The sequence below is a fragment of the Pezoporus wallicus genome, unplaced genomic scaffold (assembly GCF_028554395.1).
Source record: "Pezoporus wallicus isolate ANWC-B61680 ecotype Strahan unplaced genomic scaffold, APGP_CSIRO_Pwel_v1 contig_8721, whole genome shotgun sequence".
NCBI lineage: Eukaryota > Metazoa > Chordata > Aves > Psittaciformes > Psittacidae > Pezoporus > Pezoporus wallicus.
Window position 1 is genome coordinate 1,091,714 of NW_026635692.1, and position 23,383 is coordinate 1,115,096.

Below are 23,383 nucleotides of genomic sequence, written 5' to 3' on the forward strand. Positions count from 1 at the left end.
TTTAAGGTCACAAAGTGACAGATAAGAGCACACAGTGGAACAAACCCAGCAAATGACTGACTGACCTGCAGGGTCAATGAATCCAAACCATAAATATTTCTGCTCTTTAAAGAATTAATAATGTCAAAACACAATGGCTGCAGACAAACAGTGTTAAGAATGCAGACAAGCCAGACAATCTACTCCATACTCAAATATTTCACCTACCTGTCCTGTGACTGCTCCTCGTACATTCTTTCCTTCCCTTCTTTGAAGAGTCTTATAGCCCGTTTAGATTTCTTCATGAGGCTGTCGATGTAGATTTTAAAATACTCATTCTCACTGAGCTGGGCAAGTTTCTGGTTGTCATCGTATTTGCTCAGGATAAGTCGTAAATGTTGGTAAGTGTCAGGTAAAATGTCAAGTATGTAAGGTGGGCTGTTCTTCAGTTGAAGCTTCGGGTTTTGGCACAATCTTACCTATAAATGAAAACAAGAGAACGTAAAAGATACGTCGAGGCAAGAACTGATCTGACATCTTAACAGATGTAAGCATCTTCGCTAACCTTCAAGCGCAAACAGTTAAATGCTACTTCATTTATATTGCACAAAGCCCCAACAGTCTCTAATGTCAAAGGACGTAAAGTTTAACTTAATTCTTTCACATCTACAAAAAGCCAATAAGCTTACATAGTTGTGGGTTCTGCATTTAAAGCAAGATTGTATTTGCCTGCCTATCATATGCTAAGGAGCATATTATCAAAATAGAGTATGCAACTAATGCCAGGAACAGTACTTTCCCAAGGATCTGTTTGCTACAGGTGAACTTCCCTATGGATGTTGAAATGTCTATTAAGAACTGACCTTGTCACCTGCTGGCTCTCTCTTTATCCAACAATATAACCTCTTGGAACCTACAGGAATTTTAAGTTTGAAAGGTCTACACATATGAAAGTGGTCTGAACTATGCCACTGATTCAAAAGATGGTAGTTATGACACACAGAACTTAAGCCACTCACAAACAAGTATCATAAACCAGGAAACAAAACATTATACACCCAGTGTTTTCCCATTCATGGCTGTAATAAAAGATAACAACTTAATGGGCTTGGAATCATTATGCTTCTAAACAGCACAAAAATTAATTTATATATTATAGATATAAAATTATATATATAATAAAGAATATATTATATATATTAAAGAATAAGCTTCAGATGAACTGAACACCTTTATTTGAATCTACTCTCCGCTATAATGTTTATGGAAGAAAGTGGTACTGTTTCTGTTTCCTAAACAAGGCTAGAGTAATCATCACCTGGCTACCTAGATTCTCTGGTAGTTTGTTCTTTGATGCTCTGTTCTAGAAAGCAAAAGAGATCAAAACTAACAGGTAGGTTTTGAGTGCTACTGCACTGAACTATCTATGCTCACTAAAACTCTGCAGAGGGACACGTTCTAGATGTGTGTGCAGCTGTACACATGCAAATACTTTTGGCAAAATTAAGTCCTTACGGTATTAAAGTTTCACAGGTATCATTTGGGGATTGCCACATTATGTATCAGTGACTTTGACATTCTTTTGACATAACTAAGGATGCTCCAAAAACATCTTAATACTGCTAAAAGCAGATCCCTATTCCTACTAGTGTATCAACTTCAAAAAAGTGCAGTCTTGAGCATTCTGGGGTGGAGGGAGGGAAAGGACAGACACAGACTTGTCTCCTGTAACATTCATATCTAAACTTAAAGCTGTATCAATATTGCTGACCCGTCCTTCAATTTCTAGATCTAAACCATTATGAAATTCACTGTCTTAATACAGTTGCCACTAGCAGACCTTCACGTACCACAATCAGCAAAGCAAACACATTATTTTTCCCTTCAGAAACAAGCACGAAAACACACCAGGCAGTTAGATTTAGGTTAATGGGGGTCACAAATGGAGAAACAGATATAAAAGAGCGGACAAAAGCCCTACCAAGTTTTACAAAGTAAGAAGTCTAGTCATGACTTTTACAACAGCTCCCCTCATTTCACTGATCACTGGTCACTTCAGTAATCTGCATTATTCTTTCAACTGCTCGCCCAAGCAATGGATGAGGAACACCCTTCTGATGCGTTGTACAACAGACAGTCCTTCCCACAGAGAAATTTACACTCTCAGTAGGAAACAGAAAGCACAGGAGATAGACGCTGGCAAATATGCATGTATGAGCATAACACAGTTCAACATGCTAAAGCGGTTCAGGGCAGCAGCAGTTAAGCATTTCTGGATATAAATACCAAAGTTTCAAGGCGAGCTCTAACTCTAAAATAATTCAGTGGCTCACAAAAGAATTATGCCCAGGTTGAGGAAGAAGCTGGGAGGAAACAACAATAGGAAAAAAAAAAAGTAAAGCACAAAGATGTTTGCTCATCTCTTCATCAGGTGACAAAGTCTGGAACCGCACTCTATAACTGCAAGAGCGAGACAGTAAGAGACTCTGAAAATAACCTGTTTATACTTCATGTGATAAAGATGCTCTTTATCAAGACAAAGACAAAGACAACAAGGTTCAAGTTGTGGGTTAGGAGATGCCTGAAGCAGCATTCTCAAAGAGTGAAGGCTGGATGCGATGGCATTCTTCCAAGGTCAGAAAAACAAGCTGAACTTACCGATACACAAAAATAGCAAGGCCTCAATGAGAGATTTAGGTGAATGGATTGATCTGAAGGATTCAGACACAACTTCTATAAGAGCAGTTCAAGTGAAGTTGTCTGAGTAAAGGCAGGATGAAGACCAAGAAAGGTCCTAGCAGAGACTTAAGGAGATGAAATGTTTTGTTTTAGTTATGCTGAAGTTCAGCTGACAGACAGAACTCTAGGAGATTTCCGAAATACGAGGAAAGAATTTTGTTTTTCATGTGCAGATATGAAAATCACCCATGCAGAGACACACGCGAATTTCTTTTTGCAGAAGTTACAAGAACAGGAATCCCAAGGGCAGAAGGGAAAACCTTTATGAAAAACACATATTCTTCACCTGAACTTTCGTTCTCTGTAATTTCTGATTTAGTGAAAACTTGGAACAAGATGGACGCTCTTCCCAAAGCCAACTCTGGCTGACACAAATCCATAGCACTGATCAGGCACTGCAGCTTTCTGGACCAACAAGCACAGGGGAAAAGGAAATCAAAGAAATCTGAAGAGAGGGAAACATTTATTCAGGGGCAAAAAAAAAGTCAGCAACGAGAACAGACCGCAAGCAGAGAAGGCTGCAGTCATTTGCATTGCTTATTTAACTTAAATCTCATGAACAAAGAATTAATTCTCTTTCTGAGAGTCTATCTTTTGAATCAGATATGCCAACATGCAGACTGTAAGCTGTTTCATATATCAGACATGCCATTAAAGATACAAAAACAACAGGGAAAAGCAAGTTGTTTATGCTGGTTGCTATATTTTCAACAGATGGCCCATTCAACTCCACAAAAAAAGAACATCCAGTAATAAAGAATTAGTTTCTCTTACAGATGTTCTACAGTCTTCCTCAGTTCAGTATCACTACATAGTCACACAGACATCAAAACAGGATCGTGTGGTTATCGTGTCTTACAAGACTTCACCTGCTCAGCTTACAGACATAAACACAGCACAGTACTAGAACCTTCACCTTGGAAGAAGCCTCTAAAACAGTAATACAGTATTTCTTCTATAGTACAGCTCAAGCTGATGCATTCTGCCTGAAAAAATGCTAATATTTAGTTCAAGTCAGCGATCCTGTGAAGCAGTACAAGGCTTTCCTCCACTTTACAGAGTACACAAGGCTTGAGTCCAAAGGAAGTAAGTTTGTAAAGAGATGGCTGGTAAACCATATGGTTTCCAGAGTCAGGATGTCCTGACACATACCACAGCAGTTCACAATTAAAAGTAAGCAGTAAGAAATGACATCTGCTGACGCAAAAGATTTACCAATACACCAGAAGTGGCACACATACCTTTCTTCAAAAGAACACAGGATTCAAAAGGGAAAAAAAAACCCAACCAAAAATAAAGACCTCTATATTGCACTTTCCAAAGCATCCCTCAGCAACCCTTTAGGAGCGGACATGAATCATATCACTGTGTGATTTGTGCATTGTTATGACTGGAAGTAAGCATGTATATATTTAGCAAGCATTCAGCCTAAGAAAAAACATGAAACGCAGTCAGCAAGTTACTAAGAAATCTCTCTCTCATTGAGGTAAACAGAAACAAATCTATGCTCCTTTCACTACCTCACTCAGGGTAAAACCGAGTACTTACTCCAGAATCACAGAAGCAATACAGTGCAATTCTAACTGTGAAGAGCTAAGACATTATCCCAACCTACCAGAAACAGATTTTGAAACTCTTAACTTGGTAACTTCCAGACAAACTTACTGTAATGTCTGTGGAGGTAAAACACAACTCCCTTTCCATCACCTCGCCAGTCCCCCCCACCCCCAAAATAAATACACTACTCATAACATCTTTGAAGATAATTCACTTAAATTGTATGGCATTAATTCCATGGCCTCTTCAGAGATGAGGGTAATGGATGCCTATTGTATGTAGACAATGACTTTTCCCCAGAAACCTGTATCTTCTATCCACTTTTTAAAGAATAATTACATCGAAAGTCCTGGACTCATTTGACAAAAGAACTTTTGCTCAAGCAACATACAGAAGCCCTAACACAACCTGTTTAAGCACCTAATGCTAGTCAAAGACAATACAAGGAACAGCTAAAACAGGGTATGTAATGAGTAGGACATCTGCTAAGCACTGTTGTCAGCCACAGTGAGCAGACTCCATCAGAGCAGCAGTGCTTGCACACTTCAGAACGGTCTACTGACCACGGATTTTCTGCCAGGCAGGCCAAAAAAGACAAAGTAAACACTTTGACACACCACAGGCAGCACAAAGATAGCTCTGCAGTCAGAAACCATAACAATTCCCCAGAAAGCTACATCACATGATGCTACCAACAATAAATTCTGAAGAACTTAACCAGGAAGGTGCCAACCAGGAAAACTGATGAAATCTGCTCCATCGTATTTCTTCCTGCCAAAAGTTAGCTTAGCTGCAATGTATTTCATTCTCCACAGAGAGATGGGTTTCTTTCTGAAAGAGCCTTCTCATCAAAACACAGAGGTGACCGATTACTGATCTTCTCAGCTGAGAATATTGCAAGTGCTGATTCAACACCTACCACATTGCAACTGAGCCATATGTTCCCAAACTTGAACAAGCACTAATAATACTGATACAACATATGCACAAGGACGGCTGATTCTGTATGGTCATTTATACTTTCTTATGATTAGAAAGAGAGAAGCTTTGAATTCTTTGTTTTAACATTTATTCTTTTTCCACAGTGTATACGGGACATAAAACTTCCTATCACTTTTGACCAGGTGATACACTAAGAAATACCACAGTTAGAACTGACCATTGTCTTTGGTCTTGTCTAGATCCCTTGTGGAGCAATGACATGCAATTGATGGGGAAGTTTACACATTCGTGTAGCTATTGCAGAAAGTGTTGCAAAGAACAACCAACATATTTTGAGCTACTGTGCTCTGTGAACTCACTTAGATGCTGTTGAGAACTTTGATGTCTGCAAATGTTAATTTAAAGAAAACCACATTACTAAGTTAGTAAAAGCTGTATTACCTCTAAGTCAACAGTATTAGACACACTCTAATTTGCTCTTAGACAATTATTAAATAGCAAGTCAAACTGCCATCCCCATTTATACAGTCAGTCAAAACAACTGGGTGGGCCATGAGAGAGCGCCCAAACGGTTCAGACAATAGTGTTGAACTTCACAGAAGAAAATACAATCATTCCCAGGCCCACTGCATGAGAGCACTGCAGAGTGATTAAAAGCTGCTGAAATACTCCTGTTTAAGAAAAATCCTCTTCGGAACACATCACGATTTTATCGTCTTGAAACCCGTAATAGCGAAGTGTGCACAAATAGTACTGCCAACTCTACATAGCCAGAGCAGTAAATTAACTACTCCCCTGGGAGCGTAATAGGCTTCCTCTCCCAAAGTTTTTCCTCAAGATAATAATTACTCTCTAATGGTAATACACAGCTAGTTTCCAGGCTTTAAAATCATTAGTTTAGAATCTCAGCAGAAAATAAAGATATCCCATGTAATTTACACAGAGTTTAAAGGAAGACTTGGGGTTGTTTGTTAACAATGCTTTTATTTATTTATTTACAGGATGTGAGCTTTCCAAAACACATGGCATGCTTCAAAACCAGTCATTTGCTTCCTAGAAATTTACGAGATAAATGGTCAACTTGCCTACATGATGCTAGCACTAGAAAGGAGGCTTGCCTTCAAAACCATGAAAGGAATATTATCTTTTGCACTGCAAAGGAACTTACGAAACTGGTTTGGGTTCTTAATGGTAAAGCTACTGTTCACCCATGAGAAAAGCAGCAGGGAAACCGGACATTGATGCAAACAGTTTACGTTCTTTTAATAATGCATGTGAAATTGTGAATTCATATAAAACAGGACACAACAGTAAACCTCAGCACAGCTCCCAGGGGCTGAAGTATACAAGGGAAGATGCAGATGAAGCATACAGCACATACAGACAAATAACAATCCATATTCACTGATTATTTAGAAGATTTTCTTTTCTTTTTAATATATAATTACTACTAGTCCCTGCAAACAGGGCTCTTACCAGGAGAACTACCCCAACTACTCCAGTTCTGTCCTGCTAAGGAACTCTTTCAAAACCCTTGATTTTTTCACACTGGTAACAGAAGTTTAGAGCCAAGACACTTCTTCAGAACCGCAACCTTCTGCCTATTCTAACAGCTGAAGTACCAGCCCATGGAAAATAAGCATTACCATGAAATCTGAACAACTCCAAAGCATGACGTACAATCAATTCTACAGAAAGAAGTCTGCATAGTATCCAAGTAGCCAGAACTTTCACAGACACCATAAAACCACTTTCATATTATAGTTCTTATAGAGTAGGCATATTTATAGAACTGGCTAATCCCTTTTTGTTGCGAACAAATCATTCATGCAGAAAATTTCATTTGCCAGAGAAGGAAGTTACACAAAGAAATGAAGGAAAAGTACAGAACGATAATTTTAAGCAAGAAAGAAATGTAAACCAGGAAATTTGAGCTCTGCCCCTAGTTTTTAAGGCCTCTCTTTTCTCGTCTTTTGGACAGGATAATAGTTTTGCTTTATTTTCATTCTCCCTTTTCCTAACACCTTTAGGAGAAAACTTCAGCTACCTGGTTGCAACAAAAAGATGGTTATCACAGCTACTATAGTTAAAGAATAAACAAGGGTAATGACTATTATTACAGCAAGGGAAATAGGCCTCAAAGCCACAACGTTACCATGGGGGACAACCCAGAGCCTACTGCCTTCACTAGGTATTAATTTGATCAGTGACCCACCAGAGAAATGAGACACAGGACACGCTCCAGAAATGGGATTTGAAATGAGAGTTGATCGAGCAGGTTTCTATTTCTGATTTTAATCCCTGGTTTTGATCTAGGCAGAGGAGAAAATGACCTTCCTGTGCCTACTGCCACATAAGGCTAAGAGACTTGGATTTGTTTGCCAACATATTAAATTTGCTCAAACACATCCTTCCACTATAAGTACCAAATGCGAAAAACTCAAGCAGCAAGCTACAGCATTCTTCACACTATGACATCATCCTGTCTGGTATACTTTAATATCATTTGGAAATACAATTTGATTAACTGAGAGCAGCTTAAAGAGGATACATTAAAGATCCAAATTGAGGACACTTATCCACTAAAATGAAAAAGAAAGCTCATCCCAACATCAAGCCTACAGAACAGACCTTACTGGTTGTTCCAAAGCTCTGCTGTAACAGAGACAGTTATACAAACAGTAATAGCTACCCTCTATTAGCTGAATAAAAGCAATCCACAGGTCCAAGCAGTGGGGTAGCCATGAATACAGAAGCCCATCAGTGGACAACCTTCCCATATAGATTTGTAAATGGCCTGGCACAGGGTTGGGGGGAGGAATTAAGTAGTACATTCCCCACGTGGTTTCAACAACAAACTGGATTCCTGGTTTCCAAGCTGAAAACTTCTTCTACTGAAGAGCGCCTGCTTCCAAGTATTTGTAACAGCAGTTCCTACTACAAGATGCTCACTGTTTACAGCATCCTGATCATTAACAGGGAAATGTCAACAAAGTCTTTGTGATAGTACCCATTTCTATCAAGGCTGTTTTCCAAGTTCATAAACATCATCAGAAATGCTGGTGGAAATACAAATGCTACTCTTAAAACATCAAAAAGGAAAGCATTCAAGGACTCAATCAGATACTTCAGAATTACCACTTGTCACAGCATATTACATGAAATAATCCCCAGTGTCAGTATAACTACTATGAACTTCAAGAAATGGTAAACATCTGCATTTTGCAAGAGCCACGCGGAAAGCAAACAGCTGCAACAAAGAATCACCCAGTTATAACTTTTCTCCTTAAAGTCACAACTTTCTTGCCATACAGACCCAAGGCTAACAGGTAGCATCCCTCACTCCCCAGCAGTTTCAAGAGGCAAATCTCAAGCAGCACCTCCTACAGAGTGCCTGCCTGAACCTCCTAAACAGTTTTCCGTGTTACAATTAAACTCTTCCTACCATTGGTAAGAAACTCTCTTAGTTTATCTATCATCATACAAGCTGACACTTTGTGCAATACTAAACAAAATCTACCAGGCTGGTGCAGAGAACAATAAGATGTGAAAAAACACAGTCTATCCCCCACTTCCTGAAAAATGTACAGTGTATTTCCAGTTTCAAAATGAAGAGTAGAAGTACTTAAAAATCATTAAAATGCAGAACACATGCTTAAAAGATAGGCGTGCCATACTAATCTGTTTACTAAACTGACAGGAGTGACATCCCCCAGTCCCCACGCACATTCCTAAAAGCACAAACATATCTATGTTGCCATCATGGGCATGTCTCACAGGACGATGAGCTGAACTTGAGTTTCATACTTCAGAGGTCTCGTTTGCAGACTAACAATGTGATCCAACACGAAACACACAGAATATGTGATTACAAGTTTAAGTTAAGCAGCTTCTCGTTAGGACAGCTCTTCAAGTTTGAGTCATTTTAAAGGCTCTGAAAATAACAATAGCCTAAGGCAAACACACACATTTGTTTTCCCTTCACAAACCAAGATTAAAAAGACCCAAAACACGTAGCCAGAAGCCATAGGAAAAAGAAAAAAAAAAAAAAAAAAAAAAGAGACGAATAGTGCTCAAATAACCTAAAACATAAATCCCCTCACTTCCCGAGGCGCACAGCGCACAGCAGTTTGAGATGCAGGAAGACACCGTTTCCCCATGTGAGCCTATTTAAATAGCCCCATTCTTCACCGCGCGTACAGAGACACTCACCACTTTGTCCATAAGCTTCCAGGTCTTTTCCACAGTCCTCCGGTCGGCAGCTGCCTGCTTAGGGGGGCCCACAGCATCCTGAATGGCATCAATGAAGCCCAGGATCCGTCCCTTGCGCGGGTTCCGGCCGTTGAGGGAATTGGCCATCTGGGAGCCAAGCTGGCCGCAACGACACAGAAAAACACACGCTCACAAGGTGCTCCGAAAACACCTCGCCACCGAGCTCCCCGCACGCAGCCGGCGAGGCAACACTTCCTTCTTCACGGGCAGGAAAGGGCAAGAGCACGGCACGCTGAGGAGCAAGTTTAACTTTCCACGACAAACAGGGCAAACCCACCGGGCCCCAGTTTACGCTGGCAGAAGCGCTCCCGGATTTATCACCGCCAACCCGCGGGAGGGGAGAACCCACCCGCCGATACCCGGCCGCGGCTGCCCCAGGGCCCGGCCTGCCCCGCGCCCCTCCGCGGACCCCTCAGCGGCGGCGGGCAGCGAGCACACCCCGGCACCGCACAACAAAAGCGGAGCGGAGAGGGCTTGGGGAGGGGGGGGGGAAGCAAACAGAGCAGCAAAGGTCCGCGAGGGAGGAGAGCGCCCGGGCAGCGGGAGCAGGGGCAGGCACGGAGCTCGCTCCCGGCGCAGGCATACGTACAGAGGAGCAGCCCCGCGCGGCTCGGTGCGGCAGCCAGAGGAAAGCCAGGAGTAGGCGAAGGGGAAGTGGGGTGGGGAAGGCTCCTCAGACCCCCGCGGAGGCCGCTTACCCCGTCCTCAGTCCGGGGCGGCGGCGGCGGAGGAGCGGCGCGCAGGCGAGGCGTCTGCCGAGCGAGGCTCTCCTCCCTCCGGCGCGGCGGGATTCACCGCCCCGGGAGGCAGGCGGAGCGCGCCCCGCCACCCGTCCCGAGCGCCGGCTCCGAGCGCCCCGCGGGGCTCTGCTCTGCGGCGCTGGTGGCGGTGGCGAGCGGCCGCTGCCCCGCGGGGAAGCACGGGGAGCTACCGCCCCGCCGCCCGCATCGCCCTGCCCGGAGCGCAGCCCGGCGGGTGGGGATGTGCGCGCGTATGTGGGAAGAGCCCTAGAGGCACATGCGAGAGAGAGGGCAGAGAGAGATGTACACGCACTGGTCCGTCCGCAGCCCGCGGCACGCTCCGGTCTCCCCTCGCTCCTAGGAAGTGAGCCCGGCTCGACGGCGGCTCCGCGCCCGCCCCCTCCCCGCGGCGCTCTGTCGGCCGCTCCTCTCCGCGGAACATGCCCACCCCCGGCCCCACGCTCCGCCAGGGCAACGCATGCGCGCGGGGAGAGCGGCGGGGAGGGACCGAGCACCCCGCTCCCGGGCGGGAGCGGGCAATCGGGAGGAGAAACAGCGCTTAAGTGACGGGAGCGGCAGCGAATAAGTGCGGGGACCGGAGCGCGGAGGGGGGCGCCTGCGGGAGAGGGAGACGGGGCGGGCGGGAGGGGCCGGCGGCGCGGAGAGTGATAGGAGCGGTGACCAGTGGCTGCGCTCCGACGGCAGGAGGTGGAGCTTCCGGTCCTACCTCAGTGCTGCTGCCCGCCTGCTTAGGGGTGATCCGCAGCCTCCGGGGAGACCCCCAAAGTGTTCCAGCCTATCGAGGGGTTTATAGGGGGTAAGGAGCAGCCTGGGGCTGTGCCAGCGTGTCCATCGCTCTTGGGAGAAGTTGCGGTGTCCCACCCTGCTGGCGCACGTGGTTTGTGTTAAAAATCAGTACTTGTTGCCCCGTTCTTGGGTGTTTTGCCTTTCTCCTCCCCTCCGTGCCTTAGGGAGCTGCTTGGGCTTTGTGTGGCCACGAAGAACGGGAGCTTTTCCTTCTGTACGTCTGGTTTCTCATGTTTTCAGGGTGAGGTTTGTTGTTAAGTACTGAGATTTGTCGTGTTGGAAAGGGGTTGGAGAGCTGCATAAAGCGGTACTGCTGCTCTGAAAGGTGCAGGGCAAATGCATAAGCACTTCCGAATTAAAAACAAGTTTTTCTGTTAATTTTTTTCAATAGACCTTCCCGTAGAGTACGGTAAATAAAACATCACTCTGTTATGTTTTCGTTTTAGGCCAAGTTTTCCTCTCAGACTTGTATTTTTCCCACGAATGCTGGAGCGGAAAGAGAGAAGCACAAGGTACAAGACATTTGACATCAGAGTCTTTTGAAGATGTTCCATGAGCTAATTGTGTTTTGCAAGTGTTAATTTTATAATTGAGTATCATACAAGGAAACAAACATGCAGCACTCAAAACCTTTGAGGCTGTTTTCTGAGGACAGTTGTATTGGAGGGCTGGTTTTGAGTTTTGGTTTTCTGAATATCAGTGAGTGTGTTTTCCATAGCAGTTTCCTTGGTAAGATTAAAAAACCCTAAAAAAACCCCAAACAAACCGAAAAAAAAAACCAACCAAAAAACCCACAAGAACAAAAAAAGAAACCAAAACAAGTACCAAACCCCAAACAACAAAAAGTTGTACAGTGTTTCAGTGTTCCTTCTATGTATATTTTCATTTATAGGTATTTTTGATGCAGGTATCTTCCCATTGATTTATAATGTGTCATGTTACTCCTCTGGGCACACATGCGACTGTACTACATAAAATCATAGCAGTAATGCATTCCTCAAAGGTCGTTGTTCCTCTGTTGCTTGAAAATTATTCTTTTCCCTATGTTGTTTTAAATGTTTTAAACTCTCCTGTGGCAGCTCTCCCTGTGGTTGCTTTGGAGCCCAGCTTGCGTAAGATAGGTTGGTAGTGACTGCATGCTCTTCTGAAACCTTGTTTCGCTGTGGATAAGCAAAGGATCCGACATTGGTTTTGAGCTTGTTAAATCTTTGGTTCTTCTTCTCAGTTGTTTTGTTTTCATTGTTGTTATGTCATTCTCTTTGTATTCTCCACACTGCCAAGAGCTATGATCTGTGAGCTGCACTTGGTAGCTGTCTGGGGCTGAGTCATGTTGTCTTGCAGTTCATCTGAGTGCAGAGCCAGCAGGAGAGAGCAGCTTGGTTTCCTGCATCCCTGTGTATGCGTTGTGTTGTGTTGTTAAGAAATAGCCACCTCTCTGGGGAAGGAGAGTGGTTTTCAGACCCTTACTGCATTGCCTGTGTTGTACAGTAAGTGCAGGTATTCTGGGAATTACAGTCCTCAGAGATTCATATGACTGTACATTGGAAGCAAGCCTGATGGGCTTCGGTACCCCTACTGGCTTCAGTATCAGGGGTGTTAAAGATGGGTCAAGCTCTTGTGTGCTATGCTATGAAAGCACTAGAAGCCACTGATTTGGTTTTGTGGTTTCAAGCATGCAGAGTGAACGACTGTTTGATAGAAGGCACCTGAGAGGTAAGGCTGAGAGAGGGGGAGCAAACAGCAGGTGTGTGTTGTTAGCGGTGGAGAGCATAAGGCCTTGCCCACTGGGTCTACAGGTGTGTGAGGTTAAAAGGCCCTTGAAAGGGCGGAAGGCACTGGCCACTTGCAATATTTTGGTCGAGGGCAGCAGCAGTGTGTTAGTGTGGCAGTCTAGAGGCACATGTGAGAGGATCTTCACACTGTCCAACTTCATGCTCATAACCTGAATTAAGAAGTTATGGATAGCCTGCTATGTAAAGGTCCGTTGAGAGACCACAGGGTGATCCAAAGCAGAAACCTAAGTCAGATACTTTGATTCTCTGTGGGAAAGAGCATTTTTCTAGCCTTTCTGTTTCGGCTCTGCGGAAAGTGCATAAGGTAAGTTTGATGTCTAATTAAGGCTCCCAAGTTATGTATATACAATTAAAATGGCTCCACAGAGCTCTCTTACTCATAAGCTGTCTGATTTAATATTTATTTTACTTGTTGTTGTACTAAAGAACGTGAGAGTTTGGATCTGCTGTTTATAAGTGTTTTAATCACTGTATGAAAACACTACAGGATGGAAATGAGGTAAATATGAGATGTCAAGTTTGTGTATTCTGTATTACATGGGAGTGGTTCTCAGCCTAGTTAAAGTACTAACCAGTCATGTAATGATGTCTGGATAAGCTGCTGTGAGGATTTGGTGGAATCCTGTACTGAAAATTGTGGAGTGAAGGTGGCTATGAGTCAGGGTATGATAAGGGCATCAAGGCAGTGTGAAAGACTCCTTGTTTTGACCTCCTGCATCCCTTTGAAACATAAAGATTTTAGATATGAGCATTTTATTGAAAGGCAAAATCGTGCAACTTCTTGAAAAACACAGCTGCTTGATAGGGAAAAATCAGACACAAGAGTGTAAAATGAAACTAAGAGATTTATGCATTGCAGTATTTTCCTATCAACAGGTTTTGGTTTTGTTTTGTTGGGTTTTGGGGTTGGTTTTTTTTGCATTGCTGGTGGCTCTCATTCTCTGGAGCTGTTAGAGTTGTAAGACAGCCTTGTGAATGAAACTTTATGTTGCTGCTCTTGAATGGATTCCCTCAAAGAGCCATTCACAGTAGTGGGAAGCAAGAGAGATGTTTTGTTTTGGTTTTCTTTGTTTGCTAAAATATTATTGATTTTCTGCAGTCAGTCAATGTATGTGGTTTGGAAGCTGTTTTCATGTATGGGTTTTTTGTTGTGGTACAAGTGACTTTTTGCCCCAATATGCTGAAGCACAAGAACAATGAAGAGGTCAGATGTAGGTTTTATTTATAGCTATGTAACTAAGATAAGGTATTGCCCTCATGTACGGTGTAATTTGTAAAGGTTATTACAGTATACAATATGCTGAGTTAAGTGATACGGTAGCAATGCTTGTAAAAGCTTAAGTCAGCTGTTTTGAAAGTTGAATGTGAAGTGCCTTCTTGCTGATTGTAAAGCGATAATACCCTGGTTATCCTAGCATCCTTAAACTTTAATCTCTTGGTGTTTTGACTGAATATGTACACTTGGTGCTTGGACTGGGTATGTGCAATGTTATGAAAAGGCAACTGTTCATAGTGGTGTAGCATTCTGCAGTGCACTCTCAGGCAGAGGTTTAGTGGCTGCGCCCTGACAAGGTCATACTCTTCGCAGAGTGTGCAGTGTCGCAGCACAAAGCAGCTGGTCCCTCTGCAGGGAAGCTGGGTCTGTAAAGGCCACTAGAGCCCACTGTTTTGGTGCCCTACATCCATCTGTTCTGTGAAAATGCCAAGCAAAAGAAAACCCACACCACAACCCAAACAAAAAAAGAGAAATGATAACTATTGTAACAACAGATACCTTTAAGCAAACAGGCCTGGAACTTTAGACACGTTTTAGTTAGCCCATTGTAGAACTGCACAATGTCTTAACGCATCTCCCTTCTTCCCCCAGGATCCAATTATTACATAGCCACCTGTAATAGCTGTTAAGAATATTAAAGTGAGTAAATGGAAGATCCTTTCATGTTGTTATTTTACAGTGCCCTCAAGGATGCTAGGTTCTTCAGATCCACCAAAGTAAAAAAGGCCATTTAGTCACTATTTTGATGGTTGTGAAGGTGCAAGCCACCTTTGTGGGTAACTTTTAAAGTAGATTGCAACATATTGAGCTTTTCTATTGTAGCCAACTCAGAGACAGAAAGCAAAAGCTATCACCCGGGGCACTCAGAATCCTACTACTAATTTTGTAATGATAGATACTTTCTCTGCCTTAGTGGGTAATTACTTAGAGAAAATTGGTGATAACAGTGGTGGTTTGATGTTATATTATTATCTAGTTAATTCAGTTACCTCTAACTCTTCCTCTGTTTATTTAGATTATGTTTGTCATAGTCATTGAGTAAAAAAGAAAGGCTGCTTTTCAAAGTTCTTGTGCACTGTTGCAATCCATCATTAATCCAGTAGGCTGTTGCAGTGCAGCTGATGGTAATACAGTGTTGCTGCATGAGGTCTCTCGGCTGAGGATTTAAGTCCTCTTTTTATCCTTGATTTGGAAGGACAAGCTAAATTTGGGTCTGTATCTGTAAATGGAATGGGCTAGTCACTGTTCTCAGGCCCTGAGGCACAGCAGCATGGAAAGGTAGGGCTGGTTGCCACTCTCCTTAGTAAAATTACAGCAGCACCACCAACCCCACACCCAAAATAGCTGCAGGTGTGGAGTGATCCCTGACCTGTGCTATCCCTGAACCTCCCAGGGATTTGTTTGGGTCAACTCAACCTGCCATGGGCCAAAATACTAGGGAGTATCCTAATAATTTACCACCACAGAGAGTCACACACCTAGGTCATTGTGTCTGTAGTAACTGCATACCGATAGAGTTTGAGTGTGTGTGTGCATACATACAAATACACACATGTGCACACACATACACTGTTAATATGGGGCCTTTCATCTTTGTTAATTTTGGTTGGAGTTCACGTAATGAAATTACATTCAGCTGGCTCCTTGAAGGGTAAACCCCTTAAAAGGCACATTGGAAGTACATTGGCAAGACTTCTTCTGACTGTTGCTCTTAGGTTTGTCTTTCCAAATCTGTCATTTACACTAGGGAAACCAACTGCAGTCTGAGATTGTTTCCCATGCAGAACACAGCAGAACCATTTGCTTGACTGTGAGCAATTAGAAAATACATTGTCTGTTTGCAGAATGAATGTGAGAATTAATTGCGGGGCCAGGCCTGTGTTTGTCTGTACACCTCACTAATAAGTTCCCTTTTGCTGTAAACTAGACAGCCCGCTTCAAAACACATCTCCACCCTAATATATTGTATGAAAAAAAGCGTGTCAGCTTAATTTTAACACAATCTAACCCTCAGGGAGCAATTTTACTTGAGTTCTTCTGGTTCTTTTCTGTTCTTAATTGCATCCATCTGCCAGAGCAGGTGCAAAGGCTTTAACTAAGTCCTGTCGTTTCAGCCCTACCTTCTGAATTTGCTCCATCTGTGTGACAGCCTTAAAATAATCAATGTCAATATCTTCCTTTCTTTTTTCCTTTTTCCTGCTAAGTGCCATGATCTTAACTCTTCCTAAGCTCAGTCTGATAAAACAATAGCAGCAATATTTAACTCCAGCATCCTATTTAATGTCCTGCCCAAATACAACTGAGATTTCTTGTTTGACTTGAGAATTGGCAGCTTTTGTTCCTCTTCCATTCAAGTGTCTCAGCTTTCACCAGAATTTCTAAGATCTTCAAATTGTGGTAAGTGGTTGTAAAATATGCCTAGGGACTTCCACTGCCATCTTTGTCTGGAGTAGCAGTTGCACTTTGACAGGAAACAAGCCTCTGTCTATTGAACACACTTTAGCATAGAAGACTTCCTCTGTGCATCTGCAAGTTGAGCTAACCTCACTTAGTGGAGATTTGAGTTATATTACTAGAAGCTTTAATGATACTATTACTCGAATGAGACACTGTCATCTAGACTTGTTTTCAGCAAGCAGCAGTGTTTTCAGTTCAGTAAGGTAGTCTTGTAGGTAAATAGCAATCATGCAGTGCTAGGAAATCATAACTCAAGCGTTACAATTTATTTGCTTGAATTTCTTCTTCTGTGCCACCCTATGTTGTAGTTTCTCATGTTCTGCCCATCCTTCTAAAAGAGGACAACTTTTTGTGCTATAATCTGCTTGACTCCTTGACTCTGAATTTGTGGTGTATCTTGTGTTTCCTGCATGCTCCAAGTTCTGTTAAGTGTTTTTGTTTGTGAGCAAAGACAGGAACCTTTTATCTTTGTATTAAACACATTGGTTTTTTTCTTCTTTTCCCCCCTTACTTACCTTCATTTAAGATAAGTTGGGTTTTTTGGTAGTTTTGGGGCGTTTTTTTTTAAATTGAAAGTAAACCGTATGCTTATGGAATCAGAATGATTTCGGTTGGAAGGGACCTTAAAGATCATCTAATTCCAATCCCCCTGTCATGGGCTGGGGCAATTTCCACTAGGATGAGGTTGCTCAAAACCCCATCAAAGCAAGTCACTGCTTTAATAGAGCTGAGTAATTTTTGACCTTTTGCATGGGTTGTTTGCAAACACAAACTGAATGCATTTGATACTTGTAATTATTTGCTGAATGCTTCAGAGCGTTCAGTTGTCCCCAGACTGAGTTTACAAGACTTTTTGCATCAGTTGCTCATTCTGCATAATGCAATTGGTGATTGTATTTTTCTACTTCATTACAAAACTACTTCATTATAAGAGGAAAATGAAACATAACAAATTGTACTTCTGTGGAGAGAAATAAGTGATTTTTTTTTTCCTTTCTGAAATGTTCATTTTAACACATTAAGCAGTTATATTTTGAATAACAGTGAATACTACATCAAAATGTGCTTTTTCATTATTTTATTCTATTGTATGGAAGAGTATAGTGCCTGTTTCCATTAATTTTCAGATTAAGGCATGTTGTGTCAAATGAAATATAAAGAGGTCAAAGTAAAGTTAATAATGAAGTGAAGCTTGACTTAACCTTTTCTGCTGAGTTTCTGTCATCTTCCTGTCTAGTTTTCAGTGTATCCAGTTCTACATGGATGCCCCCATTGTTTAGGCAGTCAGAAAGTGTCCAGCAGAACATTGTCACTCTTGTATCAAACAGCACAAAAGTGGCTTTAATTGCTGAGAATGTGGGTTTATTTTGTTTCTGGTTTTGTGGTGGGTTGCTCCGTGGTGCTTCCCCCCCATCCCATATCTCCATCCAGTCTGTTTCCTAGTGTATTACTTTTGTTTAGCTACCAGTCACTTGATAGTAAATGTAAACCCAGCTATACTGGCTTATAAGCCTGTTGTGGCAGTATTTAGTTTTCTCCTTTCTGTTATTCTGTTTGGGTTTGGGGTTTTGTTTTGCTTTTTTTTTAATATCTAGTATTTTACAGTTTTAAATAGCAAAAATCTTATCAAAATCAATATGGTAGGAAGGAAACATGCACTCTTCTTCACTGTTTATGCAAATAGCCTTGATTTAGTCCCAATTACTTACATAGCTTATCTGTCAGTTTATAGTTCAACTTCTTCTGCAAGAAACTTGACTCTTACGCTCACTGATGTTTGCAAAATGCGCATGACTTGTACAGAAGATTCTCCGTTGTTCGGGCTCCCTTTCCCTCTCTGTGTGCATGTGTGTGTGTATGTATGTGTGTGATGACTAAAGAAATAAACCTAGGCAACTTGTAAAATCTTACTCATATGGGCAGAACTTTATCCTGAGCAAAGTGGATACATCTGGCTTCCATAGATCAGCTTGCTTAAAGCAACTTTGTTGACTGCCTGGTTGTAATTCTCGAAGGACTTTAAAGTGGACACCAGGGGCTGTCTAAAAAGAAAACTGCCTCAATTTCTGTGAGTTTTTTTCTCTTTGTGAGTTAAAACTTAACTCGCAAGTGAGTCAGTTTAACTTCTCTGTGTACAGCTGATGTGGTGGAAAAAAAATGGTCTTTTTCAATAGTCATGACAGTCATAGTTATTGCAAAAGGGGGAATGGGGGTGGAAGATGAAAGAAATTAATTGGTAAAAAGTCTAGGCCAATGATGACTAGTAGTGTGATAACTTACAGTAAACAGAAAATTACTTCAGGTGTGACACAAAAGCCATATATTTATAAGAAGCTCATAGTGGCAGTGCCCTACATCCTGACCTTGCTCTACATGATACATGCATGATTACTGGGATAACTTGAGTCTATGAATTCACCATTAAAATGAAATAAAAAAAACCCCACACCCTTATCAGGTGCAACATCAAATCATTGCAACCTTTTGAAATGCTAAGAGATGAGTAAACCTGTATTATAAATACACAGATCATGTAAGAATGGAAATCATCACTGTACACAGTTTTACCGTCTGTTTCTGAGGTGAGGAGGCTTACTTGTATCCCAAGGATGCTATATTTTCCTGGTCTTCTCCATAATGACTTCCTCAATTACAGGATCATGCCTTGTTTTGTTAAAAATTCAGTTAGATTCACCAATAAAAAGTTAAACTATTTAGAAGAGATCTTCAATAACGTTCTGAATCCACTTTGAAGTATTGGAAGTGGCATGGGGGAAGGTCTGCCCTTTGTTTCTGTCGCTGTTTGTACTTTTTTCTTCTATGCCCTTTTCTTCTTGGCTCCCCAGAGGCCTTCGCTTACAATGCGTTACTGACGTTGCGTGTATCACGAAAAAGCAAATACAGTGGTTGTAATCTTGGCTCCTCCTGCCCACACAGATCCATGAACTCTCTTCTCTTAACCATGCGTGTTGGTAACTGGGAAGCTTAGAAGGACAAAAATGGAAATGTATGTACCCTTTTGAGCTTCTGTTTTTCCCTGTTTCAGGGGTGATAAAAAGGACAGTTCATCCCCAAAAACAGGTTCAGGAGTTGAAATGGGCCCTGCCAGGTTCCCACTGATGTTTTCTGCAGGAATGTGCTGGGTAAGATGTTGTCTTCCTGCCTAGTCCCTCTCATCTCCCATGTCAAATGCAGGCAGGAGTGCAGAGCTTTCTGTTCACTGAACTAGATTATGCAGTTGCACACCTGCTGAATAGGAGGTGCTGTATTCGTATAGTTGAAGAGAAAAAAAGAGACTGAAATATGACTAAGGGAGTTTCTGTGGATGGACTTGGTGCTGTATCTTCATAGGACTTTGGATTCCATGGCAGTATGTCCAATGGAAAGAAGAATAAACAGTAGAACTGAGCTCTCTTTGCTACAGAGCATTCATCTGGAGCACATTTCTTGTGCATAGCGCTGCTGTGGGCATGCAGCTACTAGAACGCATACTGGTAGTGGACTGACAAGCAGTGATGCTCAGCTATGGTGTGAGAACTTCGCTGTGCAAAAACTTGCCATCTCTGATTGTTTCAGATCAGTTGGGTGTTTGACGACTGGCTATACAGCAACTCTGATGGAAATCTAACCTGTAAATGCTTCAGCTTCAGAAGCACCAAGAGTCCTCTTTCAACTCTATGGAAGATACTTCCATGGAATTGAATGTGCAGAGCTGAGGTGTTTCTTCATCCAGAAGTATCTGGAACCATGGGAGTCTGCTGGAAGGCATAATACAGCATGGCCACTATGGATTGTGATGAGGCAGTTCCTTGTTATTGTGTGAGGCTGGAGGTACCACTCTCTGGCTTTGAGCCTGTTTACTAGGCATTTAGGTACTGGAAAAAGATGCTATAAACATGAATCCAAACTGTTACAGCAAACATCTGGTGGAGTCCAGAAAGTGAAGTAACTAATTACCTTCATGTTGAAGGCAAGGCCTATTGAAATTCATCTAATGTAACCACATTAACACATGTAGTTATTAATAGAAATGTAGAGTCACGCTATTTCTGAGCTGTTTTCAAACAGGTCCGTCTCCATTTCCTGGCCGCATGACTTCGAAAGAGCTTGTAAATAGGTTGCCCGAGCTGGGCTGTTTGTGTGTTGTTATGCTTGTTGACGTCACTGGGCAGTTTGCTTGTAACCCTACGAATAGTTGAAAGACAGCAGCAGAAAACGGCTCTCACATTTGTTTGTATCTGCATTGTGTCCCCCTCCAAGGCCAGCACAGCCTTGTCCGTTGAGAAATGCTCCGGGGAACTGTTCCTCTAAAACTCTTTGTAATCCTTCACCAGCATGAGTTCAGTATTTCCTGGAACAAAGCTGCTTTGCTCAGTTCAAAATTCATCTGTTTATTTTACGGGTGATGGATTTTTGACCAAATGATAGCTTATAATGAAAACGTAGAAAGCCCGGATACTTCAGTGTCCTATTGCTACTCTGCTGTGTTTCTGTGCCTGCATCTTTGAAATGCATTAGTGCCTTCTCATCACTTAGCTGTGACAAACATCGCTTCCAAGAGAGTCTTTGCTGTCTTCCTTCTGGCTAACAAATGGTTTCTGAAGCTTCTCTCCTCAGCTCTGCTGCCCTGTAACAAAGGCAGGTGCATGGGTGGCTTACTTCTGTGCCCAGAAAGGCAGCACCTGGATTGGTAACTGCAGCGGTGCGCTTTCAACTGGATGCCCCTGTAAAGCAACTGTGGAAGATGCTGTCTCTGATGGGGAGTTGGCACCAGATACAGGCAGGCAGCAGGGAAGGAAGGAGATGCTCAGTTTTGGTTTTTAGCAGCATTGTCTCTGCCAGTTGATGCAGGAATAGAGCAGAGGATGGTCCTGAGAGAGCTGCTTTTTCTTGCAAATTAAAGTATCTTTGATTTCAGTTATCTTCTTGTTCTTTTTTTATGACACCTATAGGATAAAGTCACTGCTGAATTAGAGGAATTCTGCAGTGCTTGCTCCAGAGCAGTAAACATTCTTAAATGCTCTGGGACACATACCTCATCAAATCTCAACTTCAGTAAAAGCTCAAGGCAGGAGCTAACCCAAATTCCTTTCTTCGGTTGCTTTTGCTCTCTTTACTTGCTCCTTCAGATATTGCATGTTGGATAATACCTGTTTAGCTTTTAATCTGCATGGGTTAAAACCATGCTAGAGTTTAAACTGCCCAACTGGTGTAACAGGAAGGCAAGAGAACAGAAAGGAGAGCAAGAGTGAACAGCAGCCTAGGCATTAAGACAACGAACTTAGTTGACTTCTAGAATTGGAGCTGGAATGTTGTGGAATTTGATACAGATGGAAAATAGAAGTTGAAAATTTCCAGTGTTGGTGCCATTTTGAGTAGGCTGTGTGGGTGGGGAATGGTGCTAAATGCCAAGCAGGAAAGTAGAACTGAGTCTCTTTCCAGCTAGTGACAGACAGCTAGCAATGAGGAGGGGGGGAAAGGTAGCTTAAATGTCCCAATGCAGCTGTTTTGTAATACATCACTAATAGTTACTGGTAAAGCTCAGCTCATCAGCATCTGCTGTTTTCTTGTCTGTAGAGTTCTTCTCCACAGTATGATTTTTATGGTATCCTTATTTTATGTCTTACTGTGTGTAGTCTGGTGGTTCATTTGGCTCTGAAGTCTTCTTATCTTTTGGTCAGACTGTGTGACTTATAGCAGGTAAAAAGTGCTTTTGAGTGTTCAGGTTAACTGTCATTCTTCAGCATGAAAGTAACATCACTTCTAAGAATGAAGTGCTGCTTCTTACAGGGTGAGCACCTAATACTAGGGTTATGGACATCTCTGCTCCTTCTTTGTTCTCAGATCATCGGTTCAAGTTCTGGTGGTGTGTTTTGTTTTGGCATCAGGCCCAGTTCCAGGAGCAGATCCTTTCTCTTCATTTGCTCCAGATCCCCCCCCGCAAACAACCCAATTTCCCCCCTCCCTCCCCAAATATCACGAAAGGGAAGGGTGGCTTTCCCTTTAGGAACCAGCTCCAGAAACTTTTAAGAGGCAGTTCCCTACTGTAACGGTACCCGACAATACTTTGGTTGTCTCACATGTTATTATACAGGGGAAAGGAGGAAGGTCAAAGTTATTCTGCTTAACAGTCACAAAGCATTGAGAATGTCCTTGGCCACTTGTCAATCAAAGATAAATCCCAAGTGACCAGAAAGTATCTGATATTCAGGATGCACTTGTGCCCCTTTGATGACAGAAAACCTTTGTAATGATTGGCCCCAAACTTCTTTTCCTTGTGAGGCTTTAAAAGATGCTGTAAAAGGTTTTTAGTGTATAATACTTCTGGATCAAATTTGAACTACTTGGAGGTCATTAGCAACAAGAAAGCGTTCCTTAATTTTTCAGGAGGATCTGACTGTTAAAATGTAGAACATCTCTATTGTAGTGTGCACAGTTTAACTCTGTGTGTGTGTGTAGTAAATGGGGTGTAAGGATTGTAATCGCTTGGCTTTTACTGTTGTAGTAGAACTTCTTTGTTAGTCTCCAAAGAGCTTCAGAGAGGAAGCTGTAGGTTCTTGAAATCCTGTTCTCTATGAAAGACTACAGGAATCCCTCGCAGTAATATTTGAAGCTCCACTTTCAGCTACAGCCAGAAGATAAGGCTGTGCTATAGGTAGTGCATACCAGGAATGGAAATGACTCAGTTCAGCAAGCTTCCCAAACTTAGAGATGGTTCTCTTCAGAGAGAACTGGCCCTGCAATGCATGTGGATTTAATTACTTCTGTGAAAGAAGCACACTCGCTCTTGTGACTGAAATTTAGAATCTAAGAGATATGTT

At 42.3% G+C, this 23,383-nt stretch overlaps 1 protein-coding gene across 3 annotated transcripts in view; it reads right to left on the reverse strand.

Moving 5' to 3' along the window:
• Window positions 1-9,617, reverse strand: part of CBLB (Cbl proto-oncogene B) — a 115,179-nt gene extending 105,562 nt beyond the window's left edge. For 2 of the 3 annotated variants that reach the window (XM_057397303.1, XM_057397302.1), the window contains exons 1-2: window positions 9,430-9,616; window positions 208-458 (exon numbers count right to left, since the gene is read on the reverse strand). In XM_057397303.1, coding sequence (XP_057253286.1) covers window positions 208-458; window positions 9,430-9,576 — 398 coding nt within the window. In that variant the 5' untranslated portion in view covers window positions 9,577-9,616. Of the gene's footprint in view, window positions 1-207; window positions 459-9,429 lie in introns of all 3 variants that reach the window. The other variant, XM_057397304.1, reaches the window with a different exon arrangement.
• Window positions 9,618-23,383: the final 13,766 nt, after the last annotated feature.